Raw genomic sequence first — 21,695 nt, 5'->3', positions numbered from 1 at the left:
CCCAATGGCTAGTGTGACCTTGAATTATATTATAATAGAGTTTTCTTTGAGTGGATCATCGAAGAGACTGCAATAGACATAAAAAGTGTTCAAATGCCCTAATTCTGTACGTTAATATTGATGTATTTCATGTACTGACACCATATGCATATGTTTTATTAGTGAACAAAGTCTTGCTCACAAGTATTAAGAGTTTATAAAAAATTTTAATTTATTTCACATTTGATAGAATCTGCCTTGAAAAAATACATTTCATATTCAAATGTTTTCCATTTGTGTACTATTCCGTATATTATTGAAAATTATACTTAAGTTTTTAAGGTTTTATTTTTATTGTAAGTGACTGGTATGACTGCATGTGGTGTGACAATATTTGTGGCTGAACCCAAGATGAGTTTATCATTTTCACCCCTGGAACTGGTGTGGTTTCAAGCCACTGTGTGGAAGTTTGTATAGAAACTGCATGCTCTACAAGAAATGGTCTGAACTGGTGAGCCTCCTAAAATCCAATGAATATTTTAACTCTTGGTGGTTTATGTCCACCCATAAAATTTCATTTATAATATTTCCACTTTCAATGGTGTGAGTCCCTATCACTCACACCAACGACATACTGATTTTCACATTCTCTGATGCTTTACAAAGTCATAGAAGATTCATATGGACAATGATTATATGGAGTGCATTTGTTTTCTACAGATAGGCAGAAGTGAATTCATTGTTACCCAGGTACCAGATCAGGAAAGTGCCTGGTTGACAACAGTCTTTGTGTCTTCTGCACCAGCTTCACACCAGTGGAATTAAACAAAATGAGGCACAATTAATAAAACTCAGAGGGAGAAATTGGGGTTTGACCTTAAGATCTGGAAAGCAAAGCAGCAAGCCACTGGCTCTTTCCTTGACTTCAGTCTGAATGGGAAATCCTGCCTCTGAAATCTCAGAATGAGACTGTGTCTGAGAGTTGTCGTGTTCCATCTTATATTCCCCTCTAGGGATGGGATTAAAGGTGTGCACCACTGAGATTAAAGGCACACACCACCCATTTTCTATGGCAGATAGTGTGGTTACTGGAATTAAAGGTGCATTTCTTTGTGACTACTGGAAACAAAGGTGTATATTACAATAACCTGATCTATTAGGCTGACCAGTGGAACCATTTTTACTCTCATATTTTCAGTCAGTCGTTATTTTTTAAAATACAATTGAAATGCCACTAAAACAAAATACTTTCTTAATCTCCAGAAAGTAAAGCTTCATTTACAACATGTTGGTTTTCCTGTTGGACTGACAGTTCCTGGACCTTTTAGCTGGCTATCTCTATTTTAGTTCCTTCACTAAGATTTATTCAGAGAACATTCTGCAGTTATTATTAACACAAAATATCCTTTTTTAGTCACCCCATCACTCATCCTTCACAGTACTTTTGAAGCCCATTTTCCATTATCTTAAATCAAATAACATTACATTCCAACTAAAATCCTATTCATAGAGTGATCATTAAACCTTCATAGTATCTATAAAGTGTGCTCTATAGAACTGTACAAAATGATAAGACTACTCACAAAAAAACACATTTTCAACAAAAGGGCTTGCCTAACTTTAATATAGTAGACTAGTGCCCTTGAGTGTGGTATATGGACTTACTCCTGATGAGCACATTTAGTGTAAAAACAGTACAAGTTCTCAGATCTTTCCCAAAACTGCTAAAGGAGGCTTTGAGGTATGAAGTTCACACTAACATTGATTCACATCCAATTTCTTCTTGGTCTTAAATATAGGATTGCTTTGGTCTAGTGTCTCAAAAGGTCATTTTCATACCATTAGCAATATTCAAGACTGACCAATACAGAAAATAAAAATGAGATGTCTCACTAATCAATGTAATACTGCTCCTTGCCAGTCTTTCACTTTTAAAATGACTATGAGACCATGCTGGAGATATTGATGTCTGATTCATTAGACAAAATATTTCCTCTCAGACTTACTTTTGTGATTTCTTCATATGTCCTTTATGTTTTCAACTTTGGAAACTTTTTAGGGTGCTAGCTAGAACCCCCCCATTAAGGTTGTAAGGATATATAATCCAGCATCTGCATCAGTTCTGCAATGAAGATATTATTAAGGAAATAGACTCATTGGTCAAAGAAACCATTAAATCCAACAAATTCTTAGCACAAAACATGAAGGGTCTCGGGGACCCCATGAAAAGACCAAACATAAGAATAATAGGAGTAGAAGAAAAAGAAAATTTTCAGATCAAAGGCACAGAAAATATATTCAACAAAATTATAGAAGAAAACTTTCCCAACCTAAAGAAGGATATACCTATGAAGGTATAAGAAGCTTACAGAACACCAAATAGAAATTGACAAAAAAAAAAATTCACTCACCATATAAAAATCAAAAGAAGGGATTTGATCCGATTGCAATAACACCTCACATTGTATTCATCTCTTAATTATGAAACATAACAAAATCCTTCCTATTTTATGTGTACACAGCTTTTAGCTTTCTATCTGTGAGAAGGAGACTCAAGTTTTTCTTCTTCAGTTGATATCCACTTTTTAGTGTCTCTGTTTATAAGTACACATACATGCAGGTAGCCACAGAGGACAAAAATCAGTGCTGAATTCCCTGGAGTTGAATTGCATGTAATAATTAGCAGCTCCACATAAGTGCTAGTTACTTAACTCAGGTCCTCTGGAAGAGCATCAAGAAATTCTAACTGCTGGTGCATCTACCAAGCCCATGAGAGAATTTTTCTGTCAAAACATCATGTTAAAATCTTTACACTGTATGAGCTGGAGAGATGTTTTGATCACCAGGTCCCAAATAATTACAGTGACATATTTTTCATCAAGTGTGAAATCTTTATATTAGTTTAGGTTTGTTCCAAGCTAACTCATAAAGCTTAAGTTAACCTGTTTATATTAGTCTCTGTTGTTTTGTGGTTCATTACCTTTCTCCCATACTATACATATAAATTTCTCTGCATTTTGCTGGTGAAACCCTACCTCTCAGTTTCTTTTCCAGGTTAACTTTTTCTATCCAAAAGTCATTTCTATCCTCTGCTGTTTAGTTGTTATTCATCACTTCATTAAAGCCATCAGAAGGTGCCTTAGAGAGGGTAAGAAGGACAGCAACATGTCTTCACACAGTGTCATTAAACATCTTACAAGAGTGTTTCAGCAAGTAAAAGTGTCGGCCACCAAGCTACCAACTTGAGATTTTCCAAGACCAACATGGTCCCAAATTGGTCTCTGTAATTTTTTTTGTCTCTGTAATTTAATGGAAAGAAATTGACTACACGTTTTCATGCATGCCTGCACACCTACACACTACTAAACTAACTTATGTAAAAAGATCAATTCACCTCACTGAGGAATAATAACATGAAATAGTTTTAATTCATATAAGACAATTGAGTTGGAATTGCCATGTGAAATTTCACTTTCCAAAAACACCAGAGCACAAAACATCCTTGTAAAATCTCCCCAAGCCAAATTTCTGAGAAATATTAATTTTAATATCCATTGCTCCTACATTTTCATAATAAACACTTAAGAAACACCTTGCTAGTATTTGTATTTTCTTGTGTTTCCATGGAGAGAATTTTAATGGAACAGAGGAAATATAGCTTCCAACTTCTACATTTATTCACTGTAATACAGCACTTAAGGGATGTCTGGTATTATCTAAATTGACAGATTTTAGCATATTCTTTCCCCATCAAGCACCACATTTTGTTTTATTATTGTCACCACCCCCGACACAGAAAATATTTTATATGATTTTTAAAATATAAGAATCCTGCATGCCGGGCAGTGGTGGTGCACGCCTTTAATCCCAGCACTCGGGAGGCAGGGGCAGGCGGATCTCTGTGAGTTCAGGGCCAGTCTGGTCTACAAAGGGAGTTCCAGGACAGGCTCCAAAGCTACAGAGAAACCCTGTCTCGAAAAATCAAACAAACAATCAAACAAACAAACAAACAAACAAAACAAAACCAAAAAAAAGAATCCTGCATGACTATTTCCTCTATACTTCAGCACTATCCCTGACATTTGTGCATATGGTTACCTAGGGAGGACCCACCCTGGCTAGTACATAAAAGCTCAGTTGTCATCTTGCAGTTACTGATCAGTCTCCTTGGACTATGTCATCAAAATGAACTTTCCTGTTCTAATGTTTGTGCTGTTGTACAGTTCAAGACTCCTGGTGAGAACAGAAGGAAGTGAGGAAGGAGAGTGGTTAAGTAGCATGAGTCCCAGGTCCCACCACTAATCACATGTGTCCTCCCATATTTGAGAAGACAGTGAGGGTGCTAGAAACATCATCAGGTCTCTGTGGGAGAGAGTTTTGAACAGGAGCAAGAGAAAGAACAGCAACCTCCTAAGTTTAAATTGTCATTTCATCCAACAGGACTGCTTCTTTGAGGAAGACATCAAAATAGGATTCTTACTTCTATTTATTCTTGCAATCAAAACACGTAATATATGCTCTGGATATGAGTTTCTTGAGGGTGTAATATTGATCATCAAAACAAGTTCCCTAGGTGGGAAGAATACAGAATATTTACCAGTATACACTTGATTGCATTTAGACAGGAGGAAAGGAAAGGGAGCTGCATAACTAGTGCACAGTGTGTTAACTATAAACACGTATTACCTATAACTGATCCCAATAATTTAAAAGATAGACTGTGACATTTTTTTTTTACCATTGAGAGCTAAGAATAGATCAATACAAATTTTGGAACCGACAAAAAAGAGCAGTGCCTCAGAAATGTTAAAGTAATGTAAATAATACCAACACCTGTGCAGGTGAAAAACATAAAATAAAAGAGATGAAAAATGTATAGCTCAATAAAATCAATAAAAAATGAAAAAAAAAGTAATCTGCTGATTTTTTTATGCTTGGGGCATGTTAACCATACCCAGTGACTGTCTTCCACCAGCAACTTTCCTGATCTGGGTCCAGGATGATAATGAATTCACTTCTACCTGTCTGTAGAGAACAAATGTACTCCATATTATTTTTGTTCATATGAATATTCTAAGCACCTGTGTAATGCATCAGAGAATGTGATTATTCAAGACTTTCCCTACCATATCTAGACTGAGCAAGTAATATCATGTTAGTAAATGAAATTCGTCACTATTAATGGACAAAATTTGGGCATTGTGCATTCTTTTTAATTTCTATTTTTAGTCTCTTTGATGGATCCCTCAAAGAATACTATTACCACATACTCCAGGGTCACACTAGTCATTGATTTTCAGGCTAATCATTTTCTTAATATTTGCATATACTTATTTTTTTCTAACACATCTCCTCTGTCCATCATGTTTATCAGGTACTGAGTGGATGTCAATTAAACACTGATTTGTTTACCCAAAAGGATGCTTTAGATAGAAGAGATCCTGGCATGCCTAACAAATAACATCTTCAAGTAGTTTTCCATTACTCTTGTGAGAATCATTGTTAGTAGGAAACTGCATGGCAAGTTGTGGAGCTCAATGAATACATCAACAAAACACTCCAATACCCAAGGCTCAGGAAGCATTCTGGAAATGCTAGGGAAGAGATTGTGGGAGCCATAAATTCAGAGTCTGCTGTGAGATTTTTGCCTTCTAGTAACTTCAGGAGAAATACATGTAAAGTTTCAACAACATTATTATTCAAATCAACTTAACAGGGAAGACACCAAGAACATGCCAAACTAAATAAAGAAAAGTCGACAAGGCTCCAGTTCTCCACAAAAAATTAACTATATCCAAGTAATCCTTGGAGTAGGAGAAGTACTACTCCCCGGGAAAGAACACACCAATTGATTTCCCATGGCCAAATGATCAGTCCTGAAAACATACATACAAGTAGAATTAAATGGATTTAACAGTTTGTATTTAGGGATATTTATTTATCCACAAGTATAAATATACATAAAATAATAACTTAATGGAAAAATAGAACATGGATTAAACAGTGAAGAAGGGTGTTGGGAGGATTTAAAGAAAGGAAAGGGAGAGATAAATGCCTTAATTAAAATACAATCCCATATATAGATAGAAAAAAGAAGTAACTACCTTGTCTCATTAATATCTAAAATTACCTATAAAATAACCCTGTTAAGGATTTATGTTATTTCTAGAATTGTACCATATCTGACAGCCCCTGCCATCAAAGATAACATAACAGGGAAATTCTTCATTATATAAAACAGGAAACAAAATAAAGTTCAAGTAATAGACTAGTGCTGTTCTTTGATGTTCAAAGATGTGTTCTTTCCCTACAAATAGACATATACTGATTCTCTGATCTGAGACATAAGATAATCACAGGCCTGTAATGAATCTTTTAGGCAGTCCTGTGGCTATGCCCCAACATTGCTGATTTGCATGTGCCCAGAGCACAGCCCACTATACCAATAACTTCTTCATAAACATGTCATACCCTGTGCTGGACTCAGCCTCAGACTCATCACACACAAACATGATGATCCCCACTCCTCTCCTGGGGTTGCTACTGCTCTTGCTTTCAGGTAAGAAAGACAGCATTGGAAAACTATTTATCTGAGTGTGGTCAGTCCTTCATTGTCTCTGTGAAAGTCTTCTAAACATAATTAATTGTGTAAGAAATTTGTTTTCAATTTCCAACCTCAGGTGCCAGATGCAACATTCAGATGACACAGTCCCCACTGTCCCTTTTTGCGTCTCTGGGAGACACTGTCACCATCATATGCCAGGCCGGTGAAAACATTTACAGTAGTTTAACATGGTATCAGCAGAAACCAGGGAATCCTTCCAAGCTTCTGATCTATGGTGCAAACGGATTGGAAGATGGGGTCCCAACGAGATTCAGTGGCAGTGGATCTGGCACACAGTTTTCTCTCAAGATCAGCAACCTGCAATCTGAAAATGCTACAACATATTACTGTCAACAGGGTCTCAGTTTCCGTCCCACTGTGATTCAAGACATGATATAAACCCACCCAGGGAAATAGAAGAGAAACCTAGGCTGCCCAAGTTGTTCCTTCTTGGGTCTCCAGTTACTGAGACTGTTTTTTCTTTTCTGAGTTATTAATGTCAATATTATATTTTGTGCAGGGATCAGAGGAATTTTTCTATGACATAAATCTCTGTCCTCTTTTCAAACATAAGCACTAAAATCACAGGTGTTCTTTTCATTACCTCCATTAAAAAAAAAAGAAAATATTTTCCTGAGTAACTGAGATATGTGAACAACTAAAATTCATGCAACAGAAGTTAACATACACACAGACACACACATGGGGCAAGTAGGTGTATGGGTAGCTTAGCACACATGGTCTCCACTGGGTATAATTTACAAGCATATTCCTTTTCAAATAAAACAGTTATCAACTAGAATTATGATTTTAAAAGTTTCATTTGCAACACTCTGAACAAAGAAAGAAGTTCATTCTAACCATGGCTTCATAGTAGCCTCTAGAATGGGCAAGTACATCTAGAAAGAGAGAACAATGCAAGAATAGTTAACCAATCTATCCCACAACTGACTTTGGGTAGTAAGGATAAAATTTGAACATAAAATTTATGCCCTTGCAATGGTGAAGCATACATGGGCAAGCTGTATGTGGCGGTTTTTTTGAACCTGTCTATATTGGGTTTCATGGTGTAACTTGATCAGGACAACTGACCAGGGCTCTTTCTCAAGAGTGCACCAGATCTCATTACATATAGTTGTTAGTTATGGTATGGTTGCTGGGAATTGAACTCAGGACCTTGAGAACAGCAGGCCATGCTCTAAACTGCTGAGCTATCTTTCCATTTTATGAAAAATGTCTTATATACTGTCCTTTTTATATGCATGGTATATCATACATATTATTACAATCAAATGCATCAGGGGAAAAAGACATTAACATTGAACAAAGCAATTCAATAGAAACAGACAACCATATACATGAGACTTTTCAGCAACCAATATCATCTTCTTCTGGATAAATTATCTATTGAGCAAATTTTATAATGGCTTTGCTGCCCTATATCAGTGTTTTTCTCTTGTAATTCATTTTGATTATGAATAGAATCCATTACTGCTTTACTATATGTGTGCTCTTTCCTTTCTTTGAATAAGACACCAAGAACCTAAGAGCCACAGGTAAAGACCACATGAAACCTGAGTGAGGGTAGTGAGAAGAAGTAAACAAGGATCAAGGTAAAACAGTATTTGCTGCTTCCTGAGTTTTGAAATTTGAAATGAACAAGTATTCTATTTGTGCTTGGGAGGATTCAAAAAGGTGATATATTAACAATGAGATAATACAATTATATTGAGTCTTGAGGTAGTGAGAAAAGATAGCATGAATCAGCAAACTGTAGCTTTTGAATCCAGATGTTCCCTTCCTCCATGTTTCTGAGATATGGAGGCATTTTTTGGACTATATAAATATATAGTCCAGTATTTTCATCATTTCCTACGCCTTCCCACTTCAAGAACTCTCATGTCTTTGCATGATTTCCTTCAAAATTCAGCAGACGGCAGTTGACTTCCGGGTGTCAATCAACCATGAAGCAAATCCATGATGGGGAAATTTTGGAGAGGAAAGAACTTGAGACCCCAGAGTTCAGAATGGCTTTTCCTTGTGCTGTGCATTCACATGTTTGCTGCTGCTATCTTTCTCTTATGTCTCACAAGGTATGAATAGGAGTGAAGAGATTCTTATTCCCTATAATATAGTATGTTTATTTTTTGGAAACACCCCATTCTCCTAGGAATTTTTGCTGCCCATTAACACGAAGATGATTCTCTCCTAAGCTGCACTGTTTAATTGATAATAATAATGATGGTTTATATAGAGTTTTTATGAATAAAAATAAATACAAGTATATGATACACAGATAATGCCTATGAATTTCACCTCTGGAGTTGCTTAGATCACAGCTCAGTTAATGGTTAAGAAAAACAATTTAGTCCCTGGAACAAGACTTGCCACTATTTCCTTCATCTTAATGCTGAAAGATGAAGTCACAGATTTTGTTGTGCATCACCAACTAAAACAAGGCCTTAAAATAACTTCACGTTAGAACAGATGTTTTGATGATAGCTTTGAAATGAAAATCCTTTGAAAACACTCTAAATGTAGCTAAGGTCACAAATTCAAAAAAGTCCAATTGTTATTAGCTCATATCTAGGGTTGGTTAATGATCAAAGGTAATGATTAATCACTTATACCATTTTTGCACTCATCTCCTGAAATACAAAGAAAACTTATTGATGAGTGGGTAAGGACCCTAAGAACTTAAAGTTAAGCTGCTAATTTCTTTTTTATTCATAAAAATTTAGATTTGTGATTCTTTTATTATTACATTTAAGATTATTCTTCACAATAACTAATAGAGTGACTGGTCCTTTCTTTGTAACCACAACATGCAGCCTGTCAAAAAAAATCCCTAGCTTGCCTACTGTTAGTCTATTAAAAATTGCTTGGGTATGAATGTATATGGGTTTTTGGGATAGTTAATTTTCACCTGTAAATGTAATATAATTAATCATGTTAAGGAAATGAAAACAATGCCTTTTTTTACTTGCATTCATTGTAATCATCTACTTGAAAATCAGTATGTAATAACATCATAATTTTTCTGTTGCCTGAAAGATTCTGCTTGAATATATAAACTGTGATGAAAAAAATATAGCATTAAAATGAGTTAGCAGGAAAACATCAAACCATTACTGGGGAGACAGGCAACTTTTATCCCTAACATTGAAGCTTAAACTCTATGGTATTATATTCCTAAACAACATCATTTTAAACACCAAGCCAGCTATATCATCCACAGTCACAAACAGGTGACTTGAACAGGAGAATTCTAAGATGAGGAAAGGCTCAGTCTGCACTCATCACCCAGATGCATGATGAGAATGCTTCACTGATAAATGTTACAAAGCCATGTGGCTGAAACAGACAAGAATTATGGGTTAATGTAAGATGAAAGAGTTAATGAGAAGCCTAAGCTAACAGGCCAACCAGTTTATAATTAGTCTAAGCATCTGTGTGTTTCTTTGGGACTGAATGGCTGTGAGACCAGATGGGACAGAAACCATAGACAACAAATTGGCACACCAATGCGGGTAACTGCATCCACATAAAAACCTGAGAGAACTTGAAAAGGATATCTAGACACACAATAAATAGAGATTAACAGAACTTCTTGATCTGTTTGCTAGAAGCAAGCAGTAGCTTGATTCCTTTAAAAGAAGTCTTCCTGGTTCAGCAGTAGTAGAAAAAAAAAACATGGTTTTGAAATAGTAGCTTCCTGGGCTGTGCTGATAACACAAGCTCTGACTGTTTCTGGAGGTCCAACATCAGAATGTTAAAATGGGGTTTGTGAGCAGAGTGGTACAACTTGTTCAATGGCAACACAGATGTGCTGTGACCAGGCAGAGAGAATGGTTCTCAGGGCAGTAAATAGACCTCCAACATGTTGGACTGGGTAGAACCAAAAGGCAAGGCAGTCTTAGTCCTCGTTAAACTGTTTTGCATTTTAAGAAGCTCTCCTGAACAGAGAGGATTTCAGATAAACAATACAACAGATTTAGACATAAAAGACCTCTAAATAAGATACGGTGTGTTTAAAAAGTGTGAAAAGGCTTGGGATAGAAAAGAAAAAGAGTAAAGAAATTGTAAATGTAATATAAAATAATACAGAAAGTCATAGCTTAAAAGAGTTAGGATAATAAAAAAAATATTAAACCTGTAAAAAAGTAATAGAGTAAGAAAAATAAGCCATGTGAATATGAAATATATACAGAGAGTCTGGATTATGTGTATTATTGTGTTTTTGGTTTTTTTGACTGTGAAGGAGCTAAGTACAGAGATACATGTCATTGTATGGGCTGCTAAACTAAACGAACCTATATATTCCTGATTCTAAAATATGGGCCTAATGATATGTTACTTTGGAAAAGAAGATATTTCCACAGAGGATGAGAACCTGTGGAATCCTTGTAGACTAATGTGATTTGATGGACCAAGACCCCCCGTGAAAGGTTGCTGTGAAAATGCCCAAAATTTTTTCACCCAATAAACAGCAGGAATTAGTTTGGAGAGAACTACATCCTAAGTCCCAAATATTGTTTACAAATGTCTGTTTACATTTAAAGGGGGATATGCTATAGAGACAAATACTTTGCATTGTATGGACCTTGGCTTATTGATAAAAATTTTAGATCAATTTTGTTGTATGTACATTTCTGCTTTTAAAGTATTGTGTTTGTCATACTGAGTCAATGGGGATGTTCTATCAGGAACTCACCAAGGCTAGCTGACCTGGATCTGAAAAAGCATGGGATAAAATCAGACTCGCTGAACATAGCGGACAATGAGGACTACTGAGAACTCAAGAACAATGGCAATGGGTTTTTGATCCTACTTCACATACTGGCTTTGTGGGAGCCTAGGCAGTTTGGATGCTCACCTTGCTAGACCTGGATGGAGGTGGGTGGTCCTTGGACTTCCCACAGGGCAAGGAACGATTGCTCTTAGGGTTGACGAGGGAGAGGGACTTCATGGGGGATGGGGAGGGAAATGGGAGGCGGTGGCGGGGAGGAGGCAGAAATCTTTAATAAATAAGTAAATAAATATCAAAAAACAAAACAAAAAAGTATTGTGTTTGTGCAGCTCTTTTAAAAATATAATGTATAATTTAAAAACATTGTTTAATAGAGAGTCATTTATAATCAATAGTCAAGCTTGTAGTCGTTAGTTTAGTTTTCTAGATATATACATATATATATATATATTCAGTTAGATAGGTATTTTTTAAATCTTTCAGAGACCTTCAGAAAATGGCATTTAAAATGCTCTTGGGGCTGGAGAGGGAGGAGAAGAGGAGTGGGGGGAGAGGGGCGGGAGGAGGGGGAGGGAAATGGGAGGCTGGGAGGACGCAGAACATTTTTTTTCAATAAAAAAATAAAAAAAATAAATAAAAAAAAATAAAATCTTAAATAAAAATAAAAATAAAATGTTTTAATAACTTAGGATTTTCATGACAATGAGACACATCTGCTCCTGGCAGCAACAATTACTTCAAGGGGATAATGGGCATTGAAGAGGCTTCTTAGAGAATTGGTTAGCCATTTGAGCAAGGAGCTGCCCTTGCCTGAACTGCTTGATTTTATGCTCTATGAATTGGACAAGCAGGATCCACAAAAAATTACTACTAAATTCACCTAAAGAGAGTGAGACAGTCCTTCAAGATTCCTGCTTCATGAAAGTGTTTGCCAGACATTCTGCAAGACACAGGAGAAAGAAACTGATGGATTCTGCCATTACAAGGCAGAAAAGATTTTCAAATTTTCAGCCCTAAAAACATATATGCAAGTAAAATTAAATGGATTTATCAGTTTGTATTTATGGATATTTACATATATACAATACCTACATACATAAAATGATAATGTAGCTGGGTGATGGTGGCACACGCCTTTAATCTTAGCACTTGGGAGGCAGAGGCAGGCAGATCTCTGTGAGTTCATGGCCAGCCTGGTCTATAAGAGCTAGTGGAGAACAGTCTCCAAAGCTACAGAGAAACCCTGTCTCAAAAAAAACACAAAAAATGATGAAAAATAAACAATGGATTTGAAATAATAAATGTGGCGGAGCAAATGAATGTAGACAGATTATATAGATATATACAGCTTTAATAAGGAAATAGACTTACAGGACCACAGGTTCCCGCGGCGGAGCAAAAGACAAAAAAGGGCTGCTGGGCTCACACCCGGCAGATTTATCCGTAAACATTAGCCCGAGGCGAACACGCCCCCAATGGGTGGGGCTATGTCCCTACATCTCCCCCTTTTGTCTAAATAAGATAGAACCAAACCAAATACAACTATATACAATAATAACAAATAATAAATATAACAAACAATATTGAGAACAAAACTTTTGCTAAACATTCTATCTCAAGGAGTCTAAATAACATAGAGAGTAACTACAATTATATAATCTTCAACTCCGTCAAAGATCTGAGAAGGGAATAAAGATTACTTAACAATCGAGAGATATCCAAAATGTGCAACAATTGACAGAGACAACTGACTACCTGGGCAATCACCCAAAGTCTCGTTTGCAATGTTGAGTCAACCAACTTTGGCTAAGGCCTAACATAACTGGCATACCATTATTAAAGGCAAGGAACTTTCTTAGGACTATCCTACCCTGTCTTGGCAAGATAAGACAATCCTGTTTCATCCACTTAGGGATATTCTGTATCTTTGTCAGAAGTTGAGGTATGGGCTTTTCTTAACCCAAAGGCCAGTTCTGCCAAGAAGACAAACTCCCAGTGGAGTGTCTTTGGTGCTCAACGTTCTCTCGGGAGTAGAGTGGTGTTGCCAGGAGTAATTGTGTCTCTTTGGCATAGAAATTTTAGGTTAGATTAAAGGCCATTTTCTACAGCTCTTCGAAGAGGCTGAAGATCATACTATCTATACTAAATATAATCTCTATGTAACTAAAAGACCTGATAAACTTAAAAATAAATATGACAAACATATAATTCTCAATACCTATCTAACTTTGAAGACTAAAAGAATAAACAACTGTGCAATATATGAAGACAATGATCTTCAACTGTAAACAATGTCATAGTATCAGAGGTAGAAATGTACAATGTAATATGGTAGAAGTATCAATACAATATAGACAAAGTTATAAGCATACTCATACAAAAATAGAGGTAGGAACACTCACATTCAATATTCAACATATCAGTATACAAGAAACAGTACCAGTACAATTTTCTATAAACAGTAATTCACAAATACCAATCATCCCAAAAAACCAGTTAATCCCCCTTCTTCTTCCTCTTCTCTCTTTTTTTTTTTTTTTTTTTTTAAAAATTATCACCCCATCCCCTCAACCCTAAACCAACCACTAAAAGATGTCCCCAACCCTGAGAGCAAACTCTGTTGGGAGAGGGGACGTCGTCCTCTAAGATTGCTTCTAGCTGACATGGGGGCGACGTTCTTCTTAGGGGGTCCTGTGAAAGCAAATGATGGTAAAATTCCCAAATTAACCTTTGACCTAAGAAAATTGTAACTAGTCTCAGAGCATTTTGAGAAGGTCCGACCAGAGTGTTGTCAAAAATGTGCACCATTCGAAATTGTCTCTTGTAGTTGGTACCAAAAAACAGGTCTAATATTAGCGCTTTTTTTAAAAAAAAAAATCATGACGTCATAAAAACCAGATGGAGTTGATGTTGTGGGGCCCCATCTTCATCCTGGAAACTTCAAAGATTACTGTAGGAAAATTTGTTGCTTGTTATGGGAAATTTAAACATTAACAACAAGGACATATACTGACATATAAAGAAAGACACAGATATGAGGAAAAGCAAAGAAAGTTTAAGACATATATATATATATATATAAATTAATACTTACAGAACAAGTCCCTCCATCAGTAATTAAATATTAGGGGTACCTTAAATTCTTTGAAGATGGGTATTTTCCTGTGGAGATAAGAAGAGAACCCTGCCCCCAACCTATTTGTATTACTTACCATCAGTATGATTGCCATCCATGTGATTGAATTGTTATTTATCTTTCCCAACTGGCTTCTCTTCATCAAAACGAACCTTTATCAATTTTGTTGGAATCCACAATTTTTCCTCACCTGTGGAGACAAGAGCAAATCCCCTTCCCCAACGCAGCACATCTCCTGGCTTCCATTGTGAGGTCAGCACATCCTTGAAATAAACTGGTTGATTTAGTTCAGTAGACTTTTCCATTATCCAATGTCTTTCTGCAGCCGATGTTCCCTTCTCATTAGCGTTGAGGAAATTCAAGGTTAACAAAGCATTATGTAACCTATTTCTGGGGGTGTTTTCCACCCCTTTCTGTTTGTTCAACATATCCTTTATAGTTCGATTTGATCTTTCTATGACTGCTTGACCTGTAGGATTGTATGGTATACCTGTAACATGCTTGATATTGTAATAATCAAAAAACCGTTTCATTTTTCTAGAGACATAAGCAGGACCATTATCTGTCTTTATTTGTGTAGGTATACCCATAATAGCCATGACTTCTAATAAATGAGTGATAACTGAATCAGCTTTTTCTGAACTTAAAGCCGTTGCCCACTGAAAGCCTGAATACGTGTCAATGGTGTGATGAACATATTTTAATTTGCCAAATTCTGCAAAGTGGAACACATCCATCTGCCAGATTTCATTCCTTTGGGTGCCCTTTGGATTATCCCCTGCAGGCAGTGGCGTTTGGTTATAGAAAGAGCAAGTAGGGCATTTCTTTACAATCTCCCTAGCTTGTTGCCATGTAATAGAAAACTCTTTCTTCAAACCTTTGCTATTAACATGATGTTTTTTATGAAATTCAGAGGCTTGTAGCACACTACCAATCAATAATTGATCAATTTCTGCATTACCTTGTGCTAGAGGACCTGGCAGACCCGTATGGGATCGGATGTGTGTTATGTACATAGGGCAAAGCCTGTTCCTAATCAAATCTTGCACCTGGATAAACAAAGAGGTTAGTTCTGTATCATCAGGTATAAATTCAGCAGTTTCAATATGTAAAATAACTCTTTCTGCATATTGTGAATCAGTAACTATATTAATAGGTTCTTTAAAATCCCTTAGCACCATAAGAATGGCATATAATTCTGCCTTCTGGACAGAATCATAAGGACTTTGTTCCACCTTACCCAAGTCTTCTGATTTGTAACCTGCCTTCCCTGATTTATTGGCATCAGTATAGAACGTACGGGCTCCAGTTATTGGAGTATCACGGACGATTCGAGGAAGGATCCAAGAAGTTCTCTTTATGAAGTTAAGCCTCTTGCTTTTTGGATAGTTGTTATTAATGTCTCCCAAGAAATTAGCACAAGCTCTTTGCCATGGTTCATTATCTTCCCATAATTTCTTTAGTTCATCAGCAGTGAAAGGCACTATAATTTCTGCTGGGTCTATGCCTGCTAGTTGACGAAGTCTCAACTTGCCTTTTATAATTAACTCAGAGACTTTTTCTACATAAGTTTTCAGTTTCTTACTTGGTTTATGTGGTAAAAAGATCCATTCCAAGATAATATCATCTCTCTGCATTAAAATTCCTGTAGGGGAAATTTTTGATGGTAGTATGACGAGAATACAGTCGAGCTCTGGATTTACCCTGTCCACATGCGCCTGTTGTAATTTTTCCTCAATCATTGTCAGTTCCTTTTCTGCTTCAGCTGTTAATTCTCTGGGACTGTTTAAATCTTTGTCACCATCCAAGGTTTTGTTCAAATGAATTATTAGATCAGGTGTTATCCCAATAGCTGGCCGTAGACTGGAAATGTCCCCTAATAGTCTTTGAAAGTCATTAAGAGTCCGTAGGCGATCTCTCCGAATTTGTGCCTTTTGTGTCTTAATTTTTTGTAAACCTATTTTATAACCTAAATAATTAACAGAATCTCCCTTCTGAATCTTTTCAGGAGCAATTTGCAATCCCCATTTTGGTAAAAGTATTTTTATTTCTTCAAACAGTCTGTTCAAGGTATCCATGTTTGAATCGGATAACAAAATGTCGTCCATGTAGTGATATACTATCGATTTGGGAAATTTCTTGCGTATTATTTGCAATGGTTGATTCACAAAATATTGGCACAGGGAGGGGCTATTTAACATACCCTGGGGGAGGACGGTCCAGTGGTACCTCCTCGAAGGTTGAGAATTATTATAAGTAGGCACTGTGAAGGCAAATTTTTCTCTATCTTCTTTTTGTAAAGGTATAGTGAAAAAACAATCCTTTAAATCAATAACTATGAGAGGCCATCCTTTTGGCAATAAAGAGGGCAAAGGAATTCCAGATTGCAGAGGGCCCATAGGTTGAATAACCTTGTTGATAGCCCTGAGATCTGTCACCATTCTCCATTTACCTGATTTTTTCTTAACCACAAATACAGGAGAATTCCAAGGGCTGGTAGATTCTTCTATATGTCCAGCATCTAATTGCTCTTGTACCAACTGTTCTAAAGCCTGTAACTTTTCCTCAGCTAAAGGCCATTGCTTTGTCCATATTGGTTTCTCAGTCAACCATTTTAAAGGCAAGGCTGTTGGTATCTCTGAAGGGACATCAATTGCTTGTTCTTGTACAGCCCGAATGGCCGGTTTTCTCCGTTTGTAATATCTTTTAATATTATCCCCAGAAATATAGGCTCTAGAAGTAGCAGGGATGTTAATTTGGGTATTCCATTGTTGTAATAGGTCACGACCCCATAAATTCATTGCAATATTGGCTACATATGGCCTTAATTTTCCTATTTGTCCCTCTGGACCTATACATTCAACCCATCTCGTGCTCTGCCTTACTCGAGATAGGGTTCCAATTCCCAGGAGCTGAACATTTACATTCTGAAGAGGCCAATATGGATGCCAAGATTCTGGGGTAATGATACTTACATCCGCACCTGTGTCCAGCAGGCCAGTAATAAAAATGCCATTTACACACACTCTCAGCTTTGGTCTTTGGTCATTTATAGAAGTTTGCCAAAACACACGGAACTCATCTTTCTGATCATTATTGCTTGTAACAGTAGGCATGGGGCTTTCTAATTGTCCTGACGAGTCACGTTCTCTGTAGTAACTGGAAATGACTGAACCATGTTTGCCATGGGGGCCTGTGAGGCCCCCCCTCTCACGTTTCCCGTCTGTATCAGGTTGCCTTGTCTATCTCTTGTAGACCTGCACTCATTCGTCCAGTGTCTGCCCTTTCCACATCTTCTACATAAACCTGAAGGCTGAGTCCTCCTATTTCTGTTATTTCTAGAAGATGCATTATTATTATTCCTGAAAATCCGTTGTCTACAATTCCTTTTCATATGACCCATTTTGCCACAATTAAAACATTTGGTATTCTGATGTCTCCTTTTACCATTGGAAATTGCTTCTTCTACCCATGCTTCAGTGCCATAGTCAAATGTATCAACATCTAGTGTATGCAAGACCCATTCTTCTAATGGCGCTGATCTGAGCTTTAAAGGTCCCAAAATCCTTTTGCATTCCACATTTGCATTTTCATAAGCCAAAGTCTCGATCATTATACGTCTTACTTCTGGGTCAGATATCCCTATTTGTACAGCTTTAGTTATTCTTTGTAAAAAGTCACTAAAGGGTTCTCTCTGACCCTGTTTAACTCTGACAAATGATTCCATCCTCTGTCCTGGGTCTTGCACCCTGTCCCAAGCCCTTAAGGCTGCTGTAGTACACACGGAGAGTATGTTTTCATCCAAATTAGCTTGTTCCTGAGGCTCAGAAAATAGCCCCTCTCCCAAAATTTGATCTATGGAAATCTCAGTTCCCTTTGCTCTTTCTTGCTGTTCTAAAAGTCTAGCCTCTTGCCTGAATAAGCATTTCCATTTTAATTGCGTTCCACTCTCAAGGACAGCAGAGCTCAGCTGAAACCAGTCAGAGGGCGTGACCTTGTTCGTGGTGGCCCAAGACCTTAGCATCTCTTTAACAAAAGAGGCATTCATTCCAAAAGTCATTACAGCCTGTTTAATTTCTTTGAGATCATTCATACGGACAGGTTCCCATGTATCTTCCTTGATGAACCTAGGGTTTCTGGAACCAACTACTTTCTCAGTTGTTACAACTGGAAAGGCAGGTAGAACTGTAGGTAGAGCTTTGTGGGAATTGTCCCGGAGGGATTTACCCACAGATTTAGTTAAAATATGCTTTTCTACCTCTTGCTCTTCTTCCTCAGAATTTAGAAATTCCTCAATCATTTCAATTCTATTCACCATTGCCTTCTTTAATGTCTGAATCTCCTGTCCAGAATTATGTTCTAAAGCCTTCATTGAGGATTCTAAAGTGTGAAGTTTGTCCATTAGAGATAATGTCTCATCTTTGGACATAAGTTTTATAGCATATACCGTGCCTTCTTGTACAGATAATCTTTCTGTCAATCTGTCATAAGCTTTAGACAAAATCCGATTGTCACATTCAGCAGTTTTGATTCTCTCAGTTAATGTTTCTGTTCCTACTGAAAGGGACTGTAGCTTACGATCCAAATCAGCTGTTCCTTCTTCCATAGTAATGAATTTCTCCTTAATATCAGCCGTTAATATTTCAGTTCCTACTGAAAGGGACTGAAGCTTACAACTCAAATCAGCTGTTCCCTCTTCCATAGTAATGAATTTCTCCTTAACATCAGCCTGTACCTCTTCTAAATTTTTTTCAGTTTGTCGAGTTGTGTTAAACAAAGATCTGTTCTCTGCCTGGAGAACTTCAAACTGATTTTTGAGAAGATTGTTGTCATTCTCAATTGTTTTTAAGCGTTTTTCAGTTTGTCGAGTTGTGTTAAACAAAGATCTGTTCTCTGTCTGGAGAACTTCAAACTGATTTTTGAGAAGATTGTTGTCATTCTCAATTATTTTTAAGCGTTCAACCTCGTCTCGTAAAGACTTTATCATATTTCTATTATCAAACCATACAGTACCAAGGAAAACTACGAATCCCAGAAAGATCCATATCTGTGGGCTGACAGACACTTCTTGTAAAATCTCCCACATGGTACAACTGAAAAGGCTGTTAAAGTCTTGAATGGTAATGTTTTCAGACATTTTTCTTATTTATAAAAGAAAATTATGTACCTGTAATGAAGTTTTCCTGCCAGTGGTGGCTAAAGAAATGCACCTGAGTCCACGTGGTCTAAGCCAGAGCCGGTCTGAAACAATTAACTCAAAACAAAAATTATTGTACTGCCTGTTAAGGAAAGGGGTTGGTGGCTTTTATTTCAAAACCGCGGGTGCTTCACTTAAATCAGGCAGTGAAGGTTTGGAAGAAACAGGGAGCTATTAACTGCTCTGTGGGGGTTGCTGCTCTGCGACCGTAGTGGCCTGGAGTGGGGGAAGGGAAAGCGAGCAGGGAGCACGCTGTAAATCGCCTTCCTGAGCTCAGGCAACTAGCCGGGAAAGGTGGAGCTTGCGCCCCCCCTGTGCCGGGTCGGGGGCAAAATAGCCCGACGTTGGGACGCCAAATGTGGCGGAGCAAATGAATGTAGACAGATTATATAGATATATACAGCTTTAATAAGGAAATAGACTTACAGGACCACAGGTTCCCGCGGCGGAGCAAAAGACAAAAAAGGGCTGCTGGGCTCACGCCCGGCAGATTTATCCGTAAACATTAGCCCGAGGCGAACACGCCCCCAATGGGTGGGGCTATGTCCCTACAAATAAAGGGTGTTGTAGGGAGGATTCAAAGAAAGAAAAGGGAGAGATAAATGCCTTAATTAAAATACAATCCCATATATAAATAGAAAAAAATAAGTAGCTACCTTGGCTCATTAATACCTACAATTACCTAAAAATAACCCTGTAATGATTTATGTTCTTTCTAGAATTGTACTATATTTGACAGTCCCTGCCATCAAGGGTCACATAACAAGTATATTCTACATTATATAAAACAGGAATCAAAATAAAGTTTAAGTAATAGACTAGTGCTGTTTTTTGTTGTCCATAGATAAGTTCTTTCACTATAAAGACACATATACTGCCCCTCTGATCTGAAACATAAGACAACCACAGGCCTATAATGAATCTCTTGGGCAGTCCTGTGGCTATGCCCCACCATTGCTGATTTGCATATGCCCAGAACACAGCCCACTATACCAATAACTTCTTCATAGACAGGTCACACCCTATGCTGGAATCAGCCTGAGACTCATCATACACAGACATGATGATCTCCATACCTCTACTGGGGTTGCTGTTGCTCTGGCTTTCAGGTAAGAAAGACAACACTGGAAATCTATTCATTTGAGTGTGATCAGTCTTTATTGTTGCTGTGAAAGTTTTCTAAGCATAATTAATTGTGTGGGAAATTCGTTTTCAATTTCCAACCTCAGTTGCCAGATGCGACATCCAGATGACCCAGTCTCCAGCATCCCTTCCTGTGTCTCTGGGAGACACCGTCACCATGACATGCCAGGCCAGTCAAAATATTTACAGTAGTTTAGCATGGTATCAGCAGAAACCAGGGAATCCTCCCAAGCTCCTGATCTATGAAGCAAAAAGCTTGGCTAATGGGGTCCCAACGAGGTTCAGTGGCAGTGGATCTGGCACACAGTATTCTCTCAAGATCAGTGGCCTGAAGTCTGAAGATGTTGCAACTTATTACTGTCAACAGTATATCAGTTATCCACCCACAGTGATTCAAGTCATGACAAAAATCACCCAGGAAAACAGAAGTGAGAGCCAAGGCTGACCAAATTGTTCCTTTTGTTTATGCAGCTGCAGATTCTGTTTATTAAGTTATTAAGGTCAATGTGATATTTTTTGCAGGGGTCAGAGGAATTTTTCTATGACATAAATCTCTGTCCTCTTTCCAAATTCAAACACTAAAATCACAGGTCTTCTTTTCATCACCTCCTTAAGAAAATAGAACAAAAATGTTTTCCTGAGTAACAAAAAATATAAACAGCTAAAATTGATCCAATAGAGATGTTAATACACACATGCACACACACACACACACACACAATCATAAACATACAATCGCATGCTGCTGGGGTAATCTTTGCAACCATATTATTATCTAACTATGTTACAATCAAACTATGTTAAAATCCCAAGGAAGAAGGCTCAGATGCTGACTTATTGGTAAAGAGCACTGAGTACTTTTCTTTAGGAGCTGAGTTTGATTTCC

The 21,695-nt window shown here is 37.3% G+C and overlaps 2 gene segments (V, D, J or C); both read left to right on the top strand.

The window, feature by feature from the left end:
- Positions 1–6,489: 6,489 nt before the first annotated feature.
- On the top strand, positions 6,490–6,982 carry LOC130877503 (immunoglobulin kappa variable 1-39-like). The segment is given in 2 exon segments: positions 6,490–6,538; positions 6,660–6,982. Coding segments are annotated over 2 exon segments (372 nt in total).
- A 13,717-nt stretch (positions 6,983–20,699) lies between these two features.
- Positions 20,700–21,254, top strand: LOC130877439 (immunoglobulin kappa variable 1D-13-like). The segment is given in 2 exon segments: positions 20,700–20,775; positions 20,896–21,254. Coding segments are annotated over 2 exon segments (408 nt in total).
- Positions 21,255–21,695: the final 441 nt, after the last annotated feature.

This window comes from Chionomys nivalis, chromosome 1, assembly GCF_950005125.1.
Source record: "Chionomys nivalis chromosome 1, mChiNiv1.1, whole genome shotgun sequence".
Classification (NCBI taxonomy): domain Eukaryota; kingdom Metazoa; phylum Chordata; class Mammalia; order Rodentia; family Cricetidae; genus Chionomys; species Chionomys nivalis.
The sequence above is the reverse complement of the archived record's forward strand: the minus strand, read 5'-3'. Positions and strand labels throughout refer to the sequence as shown.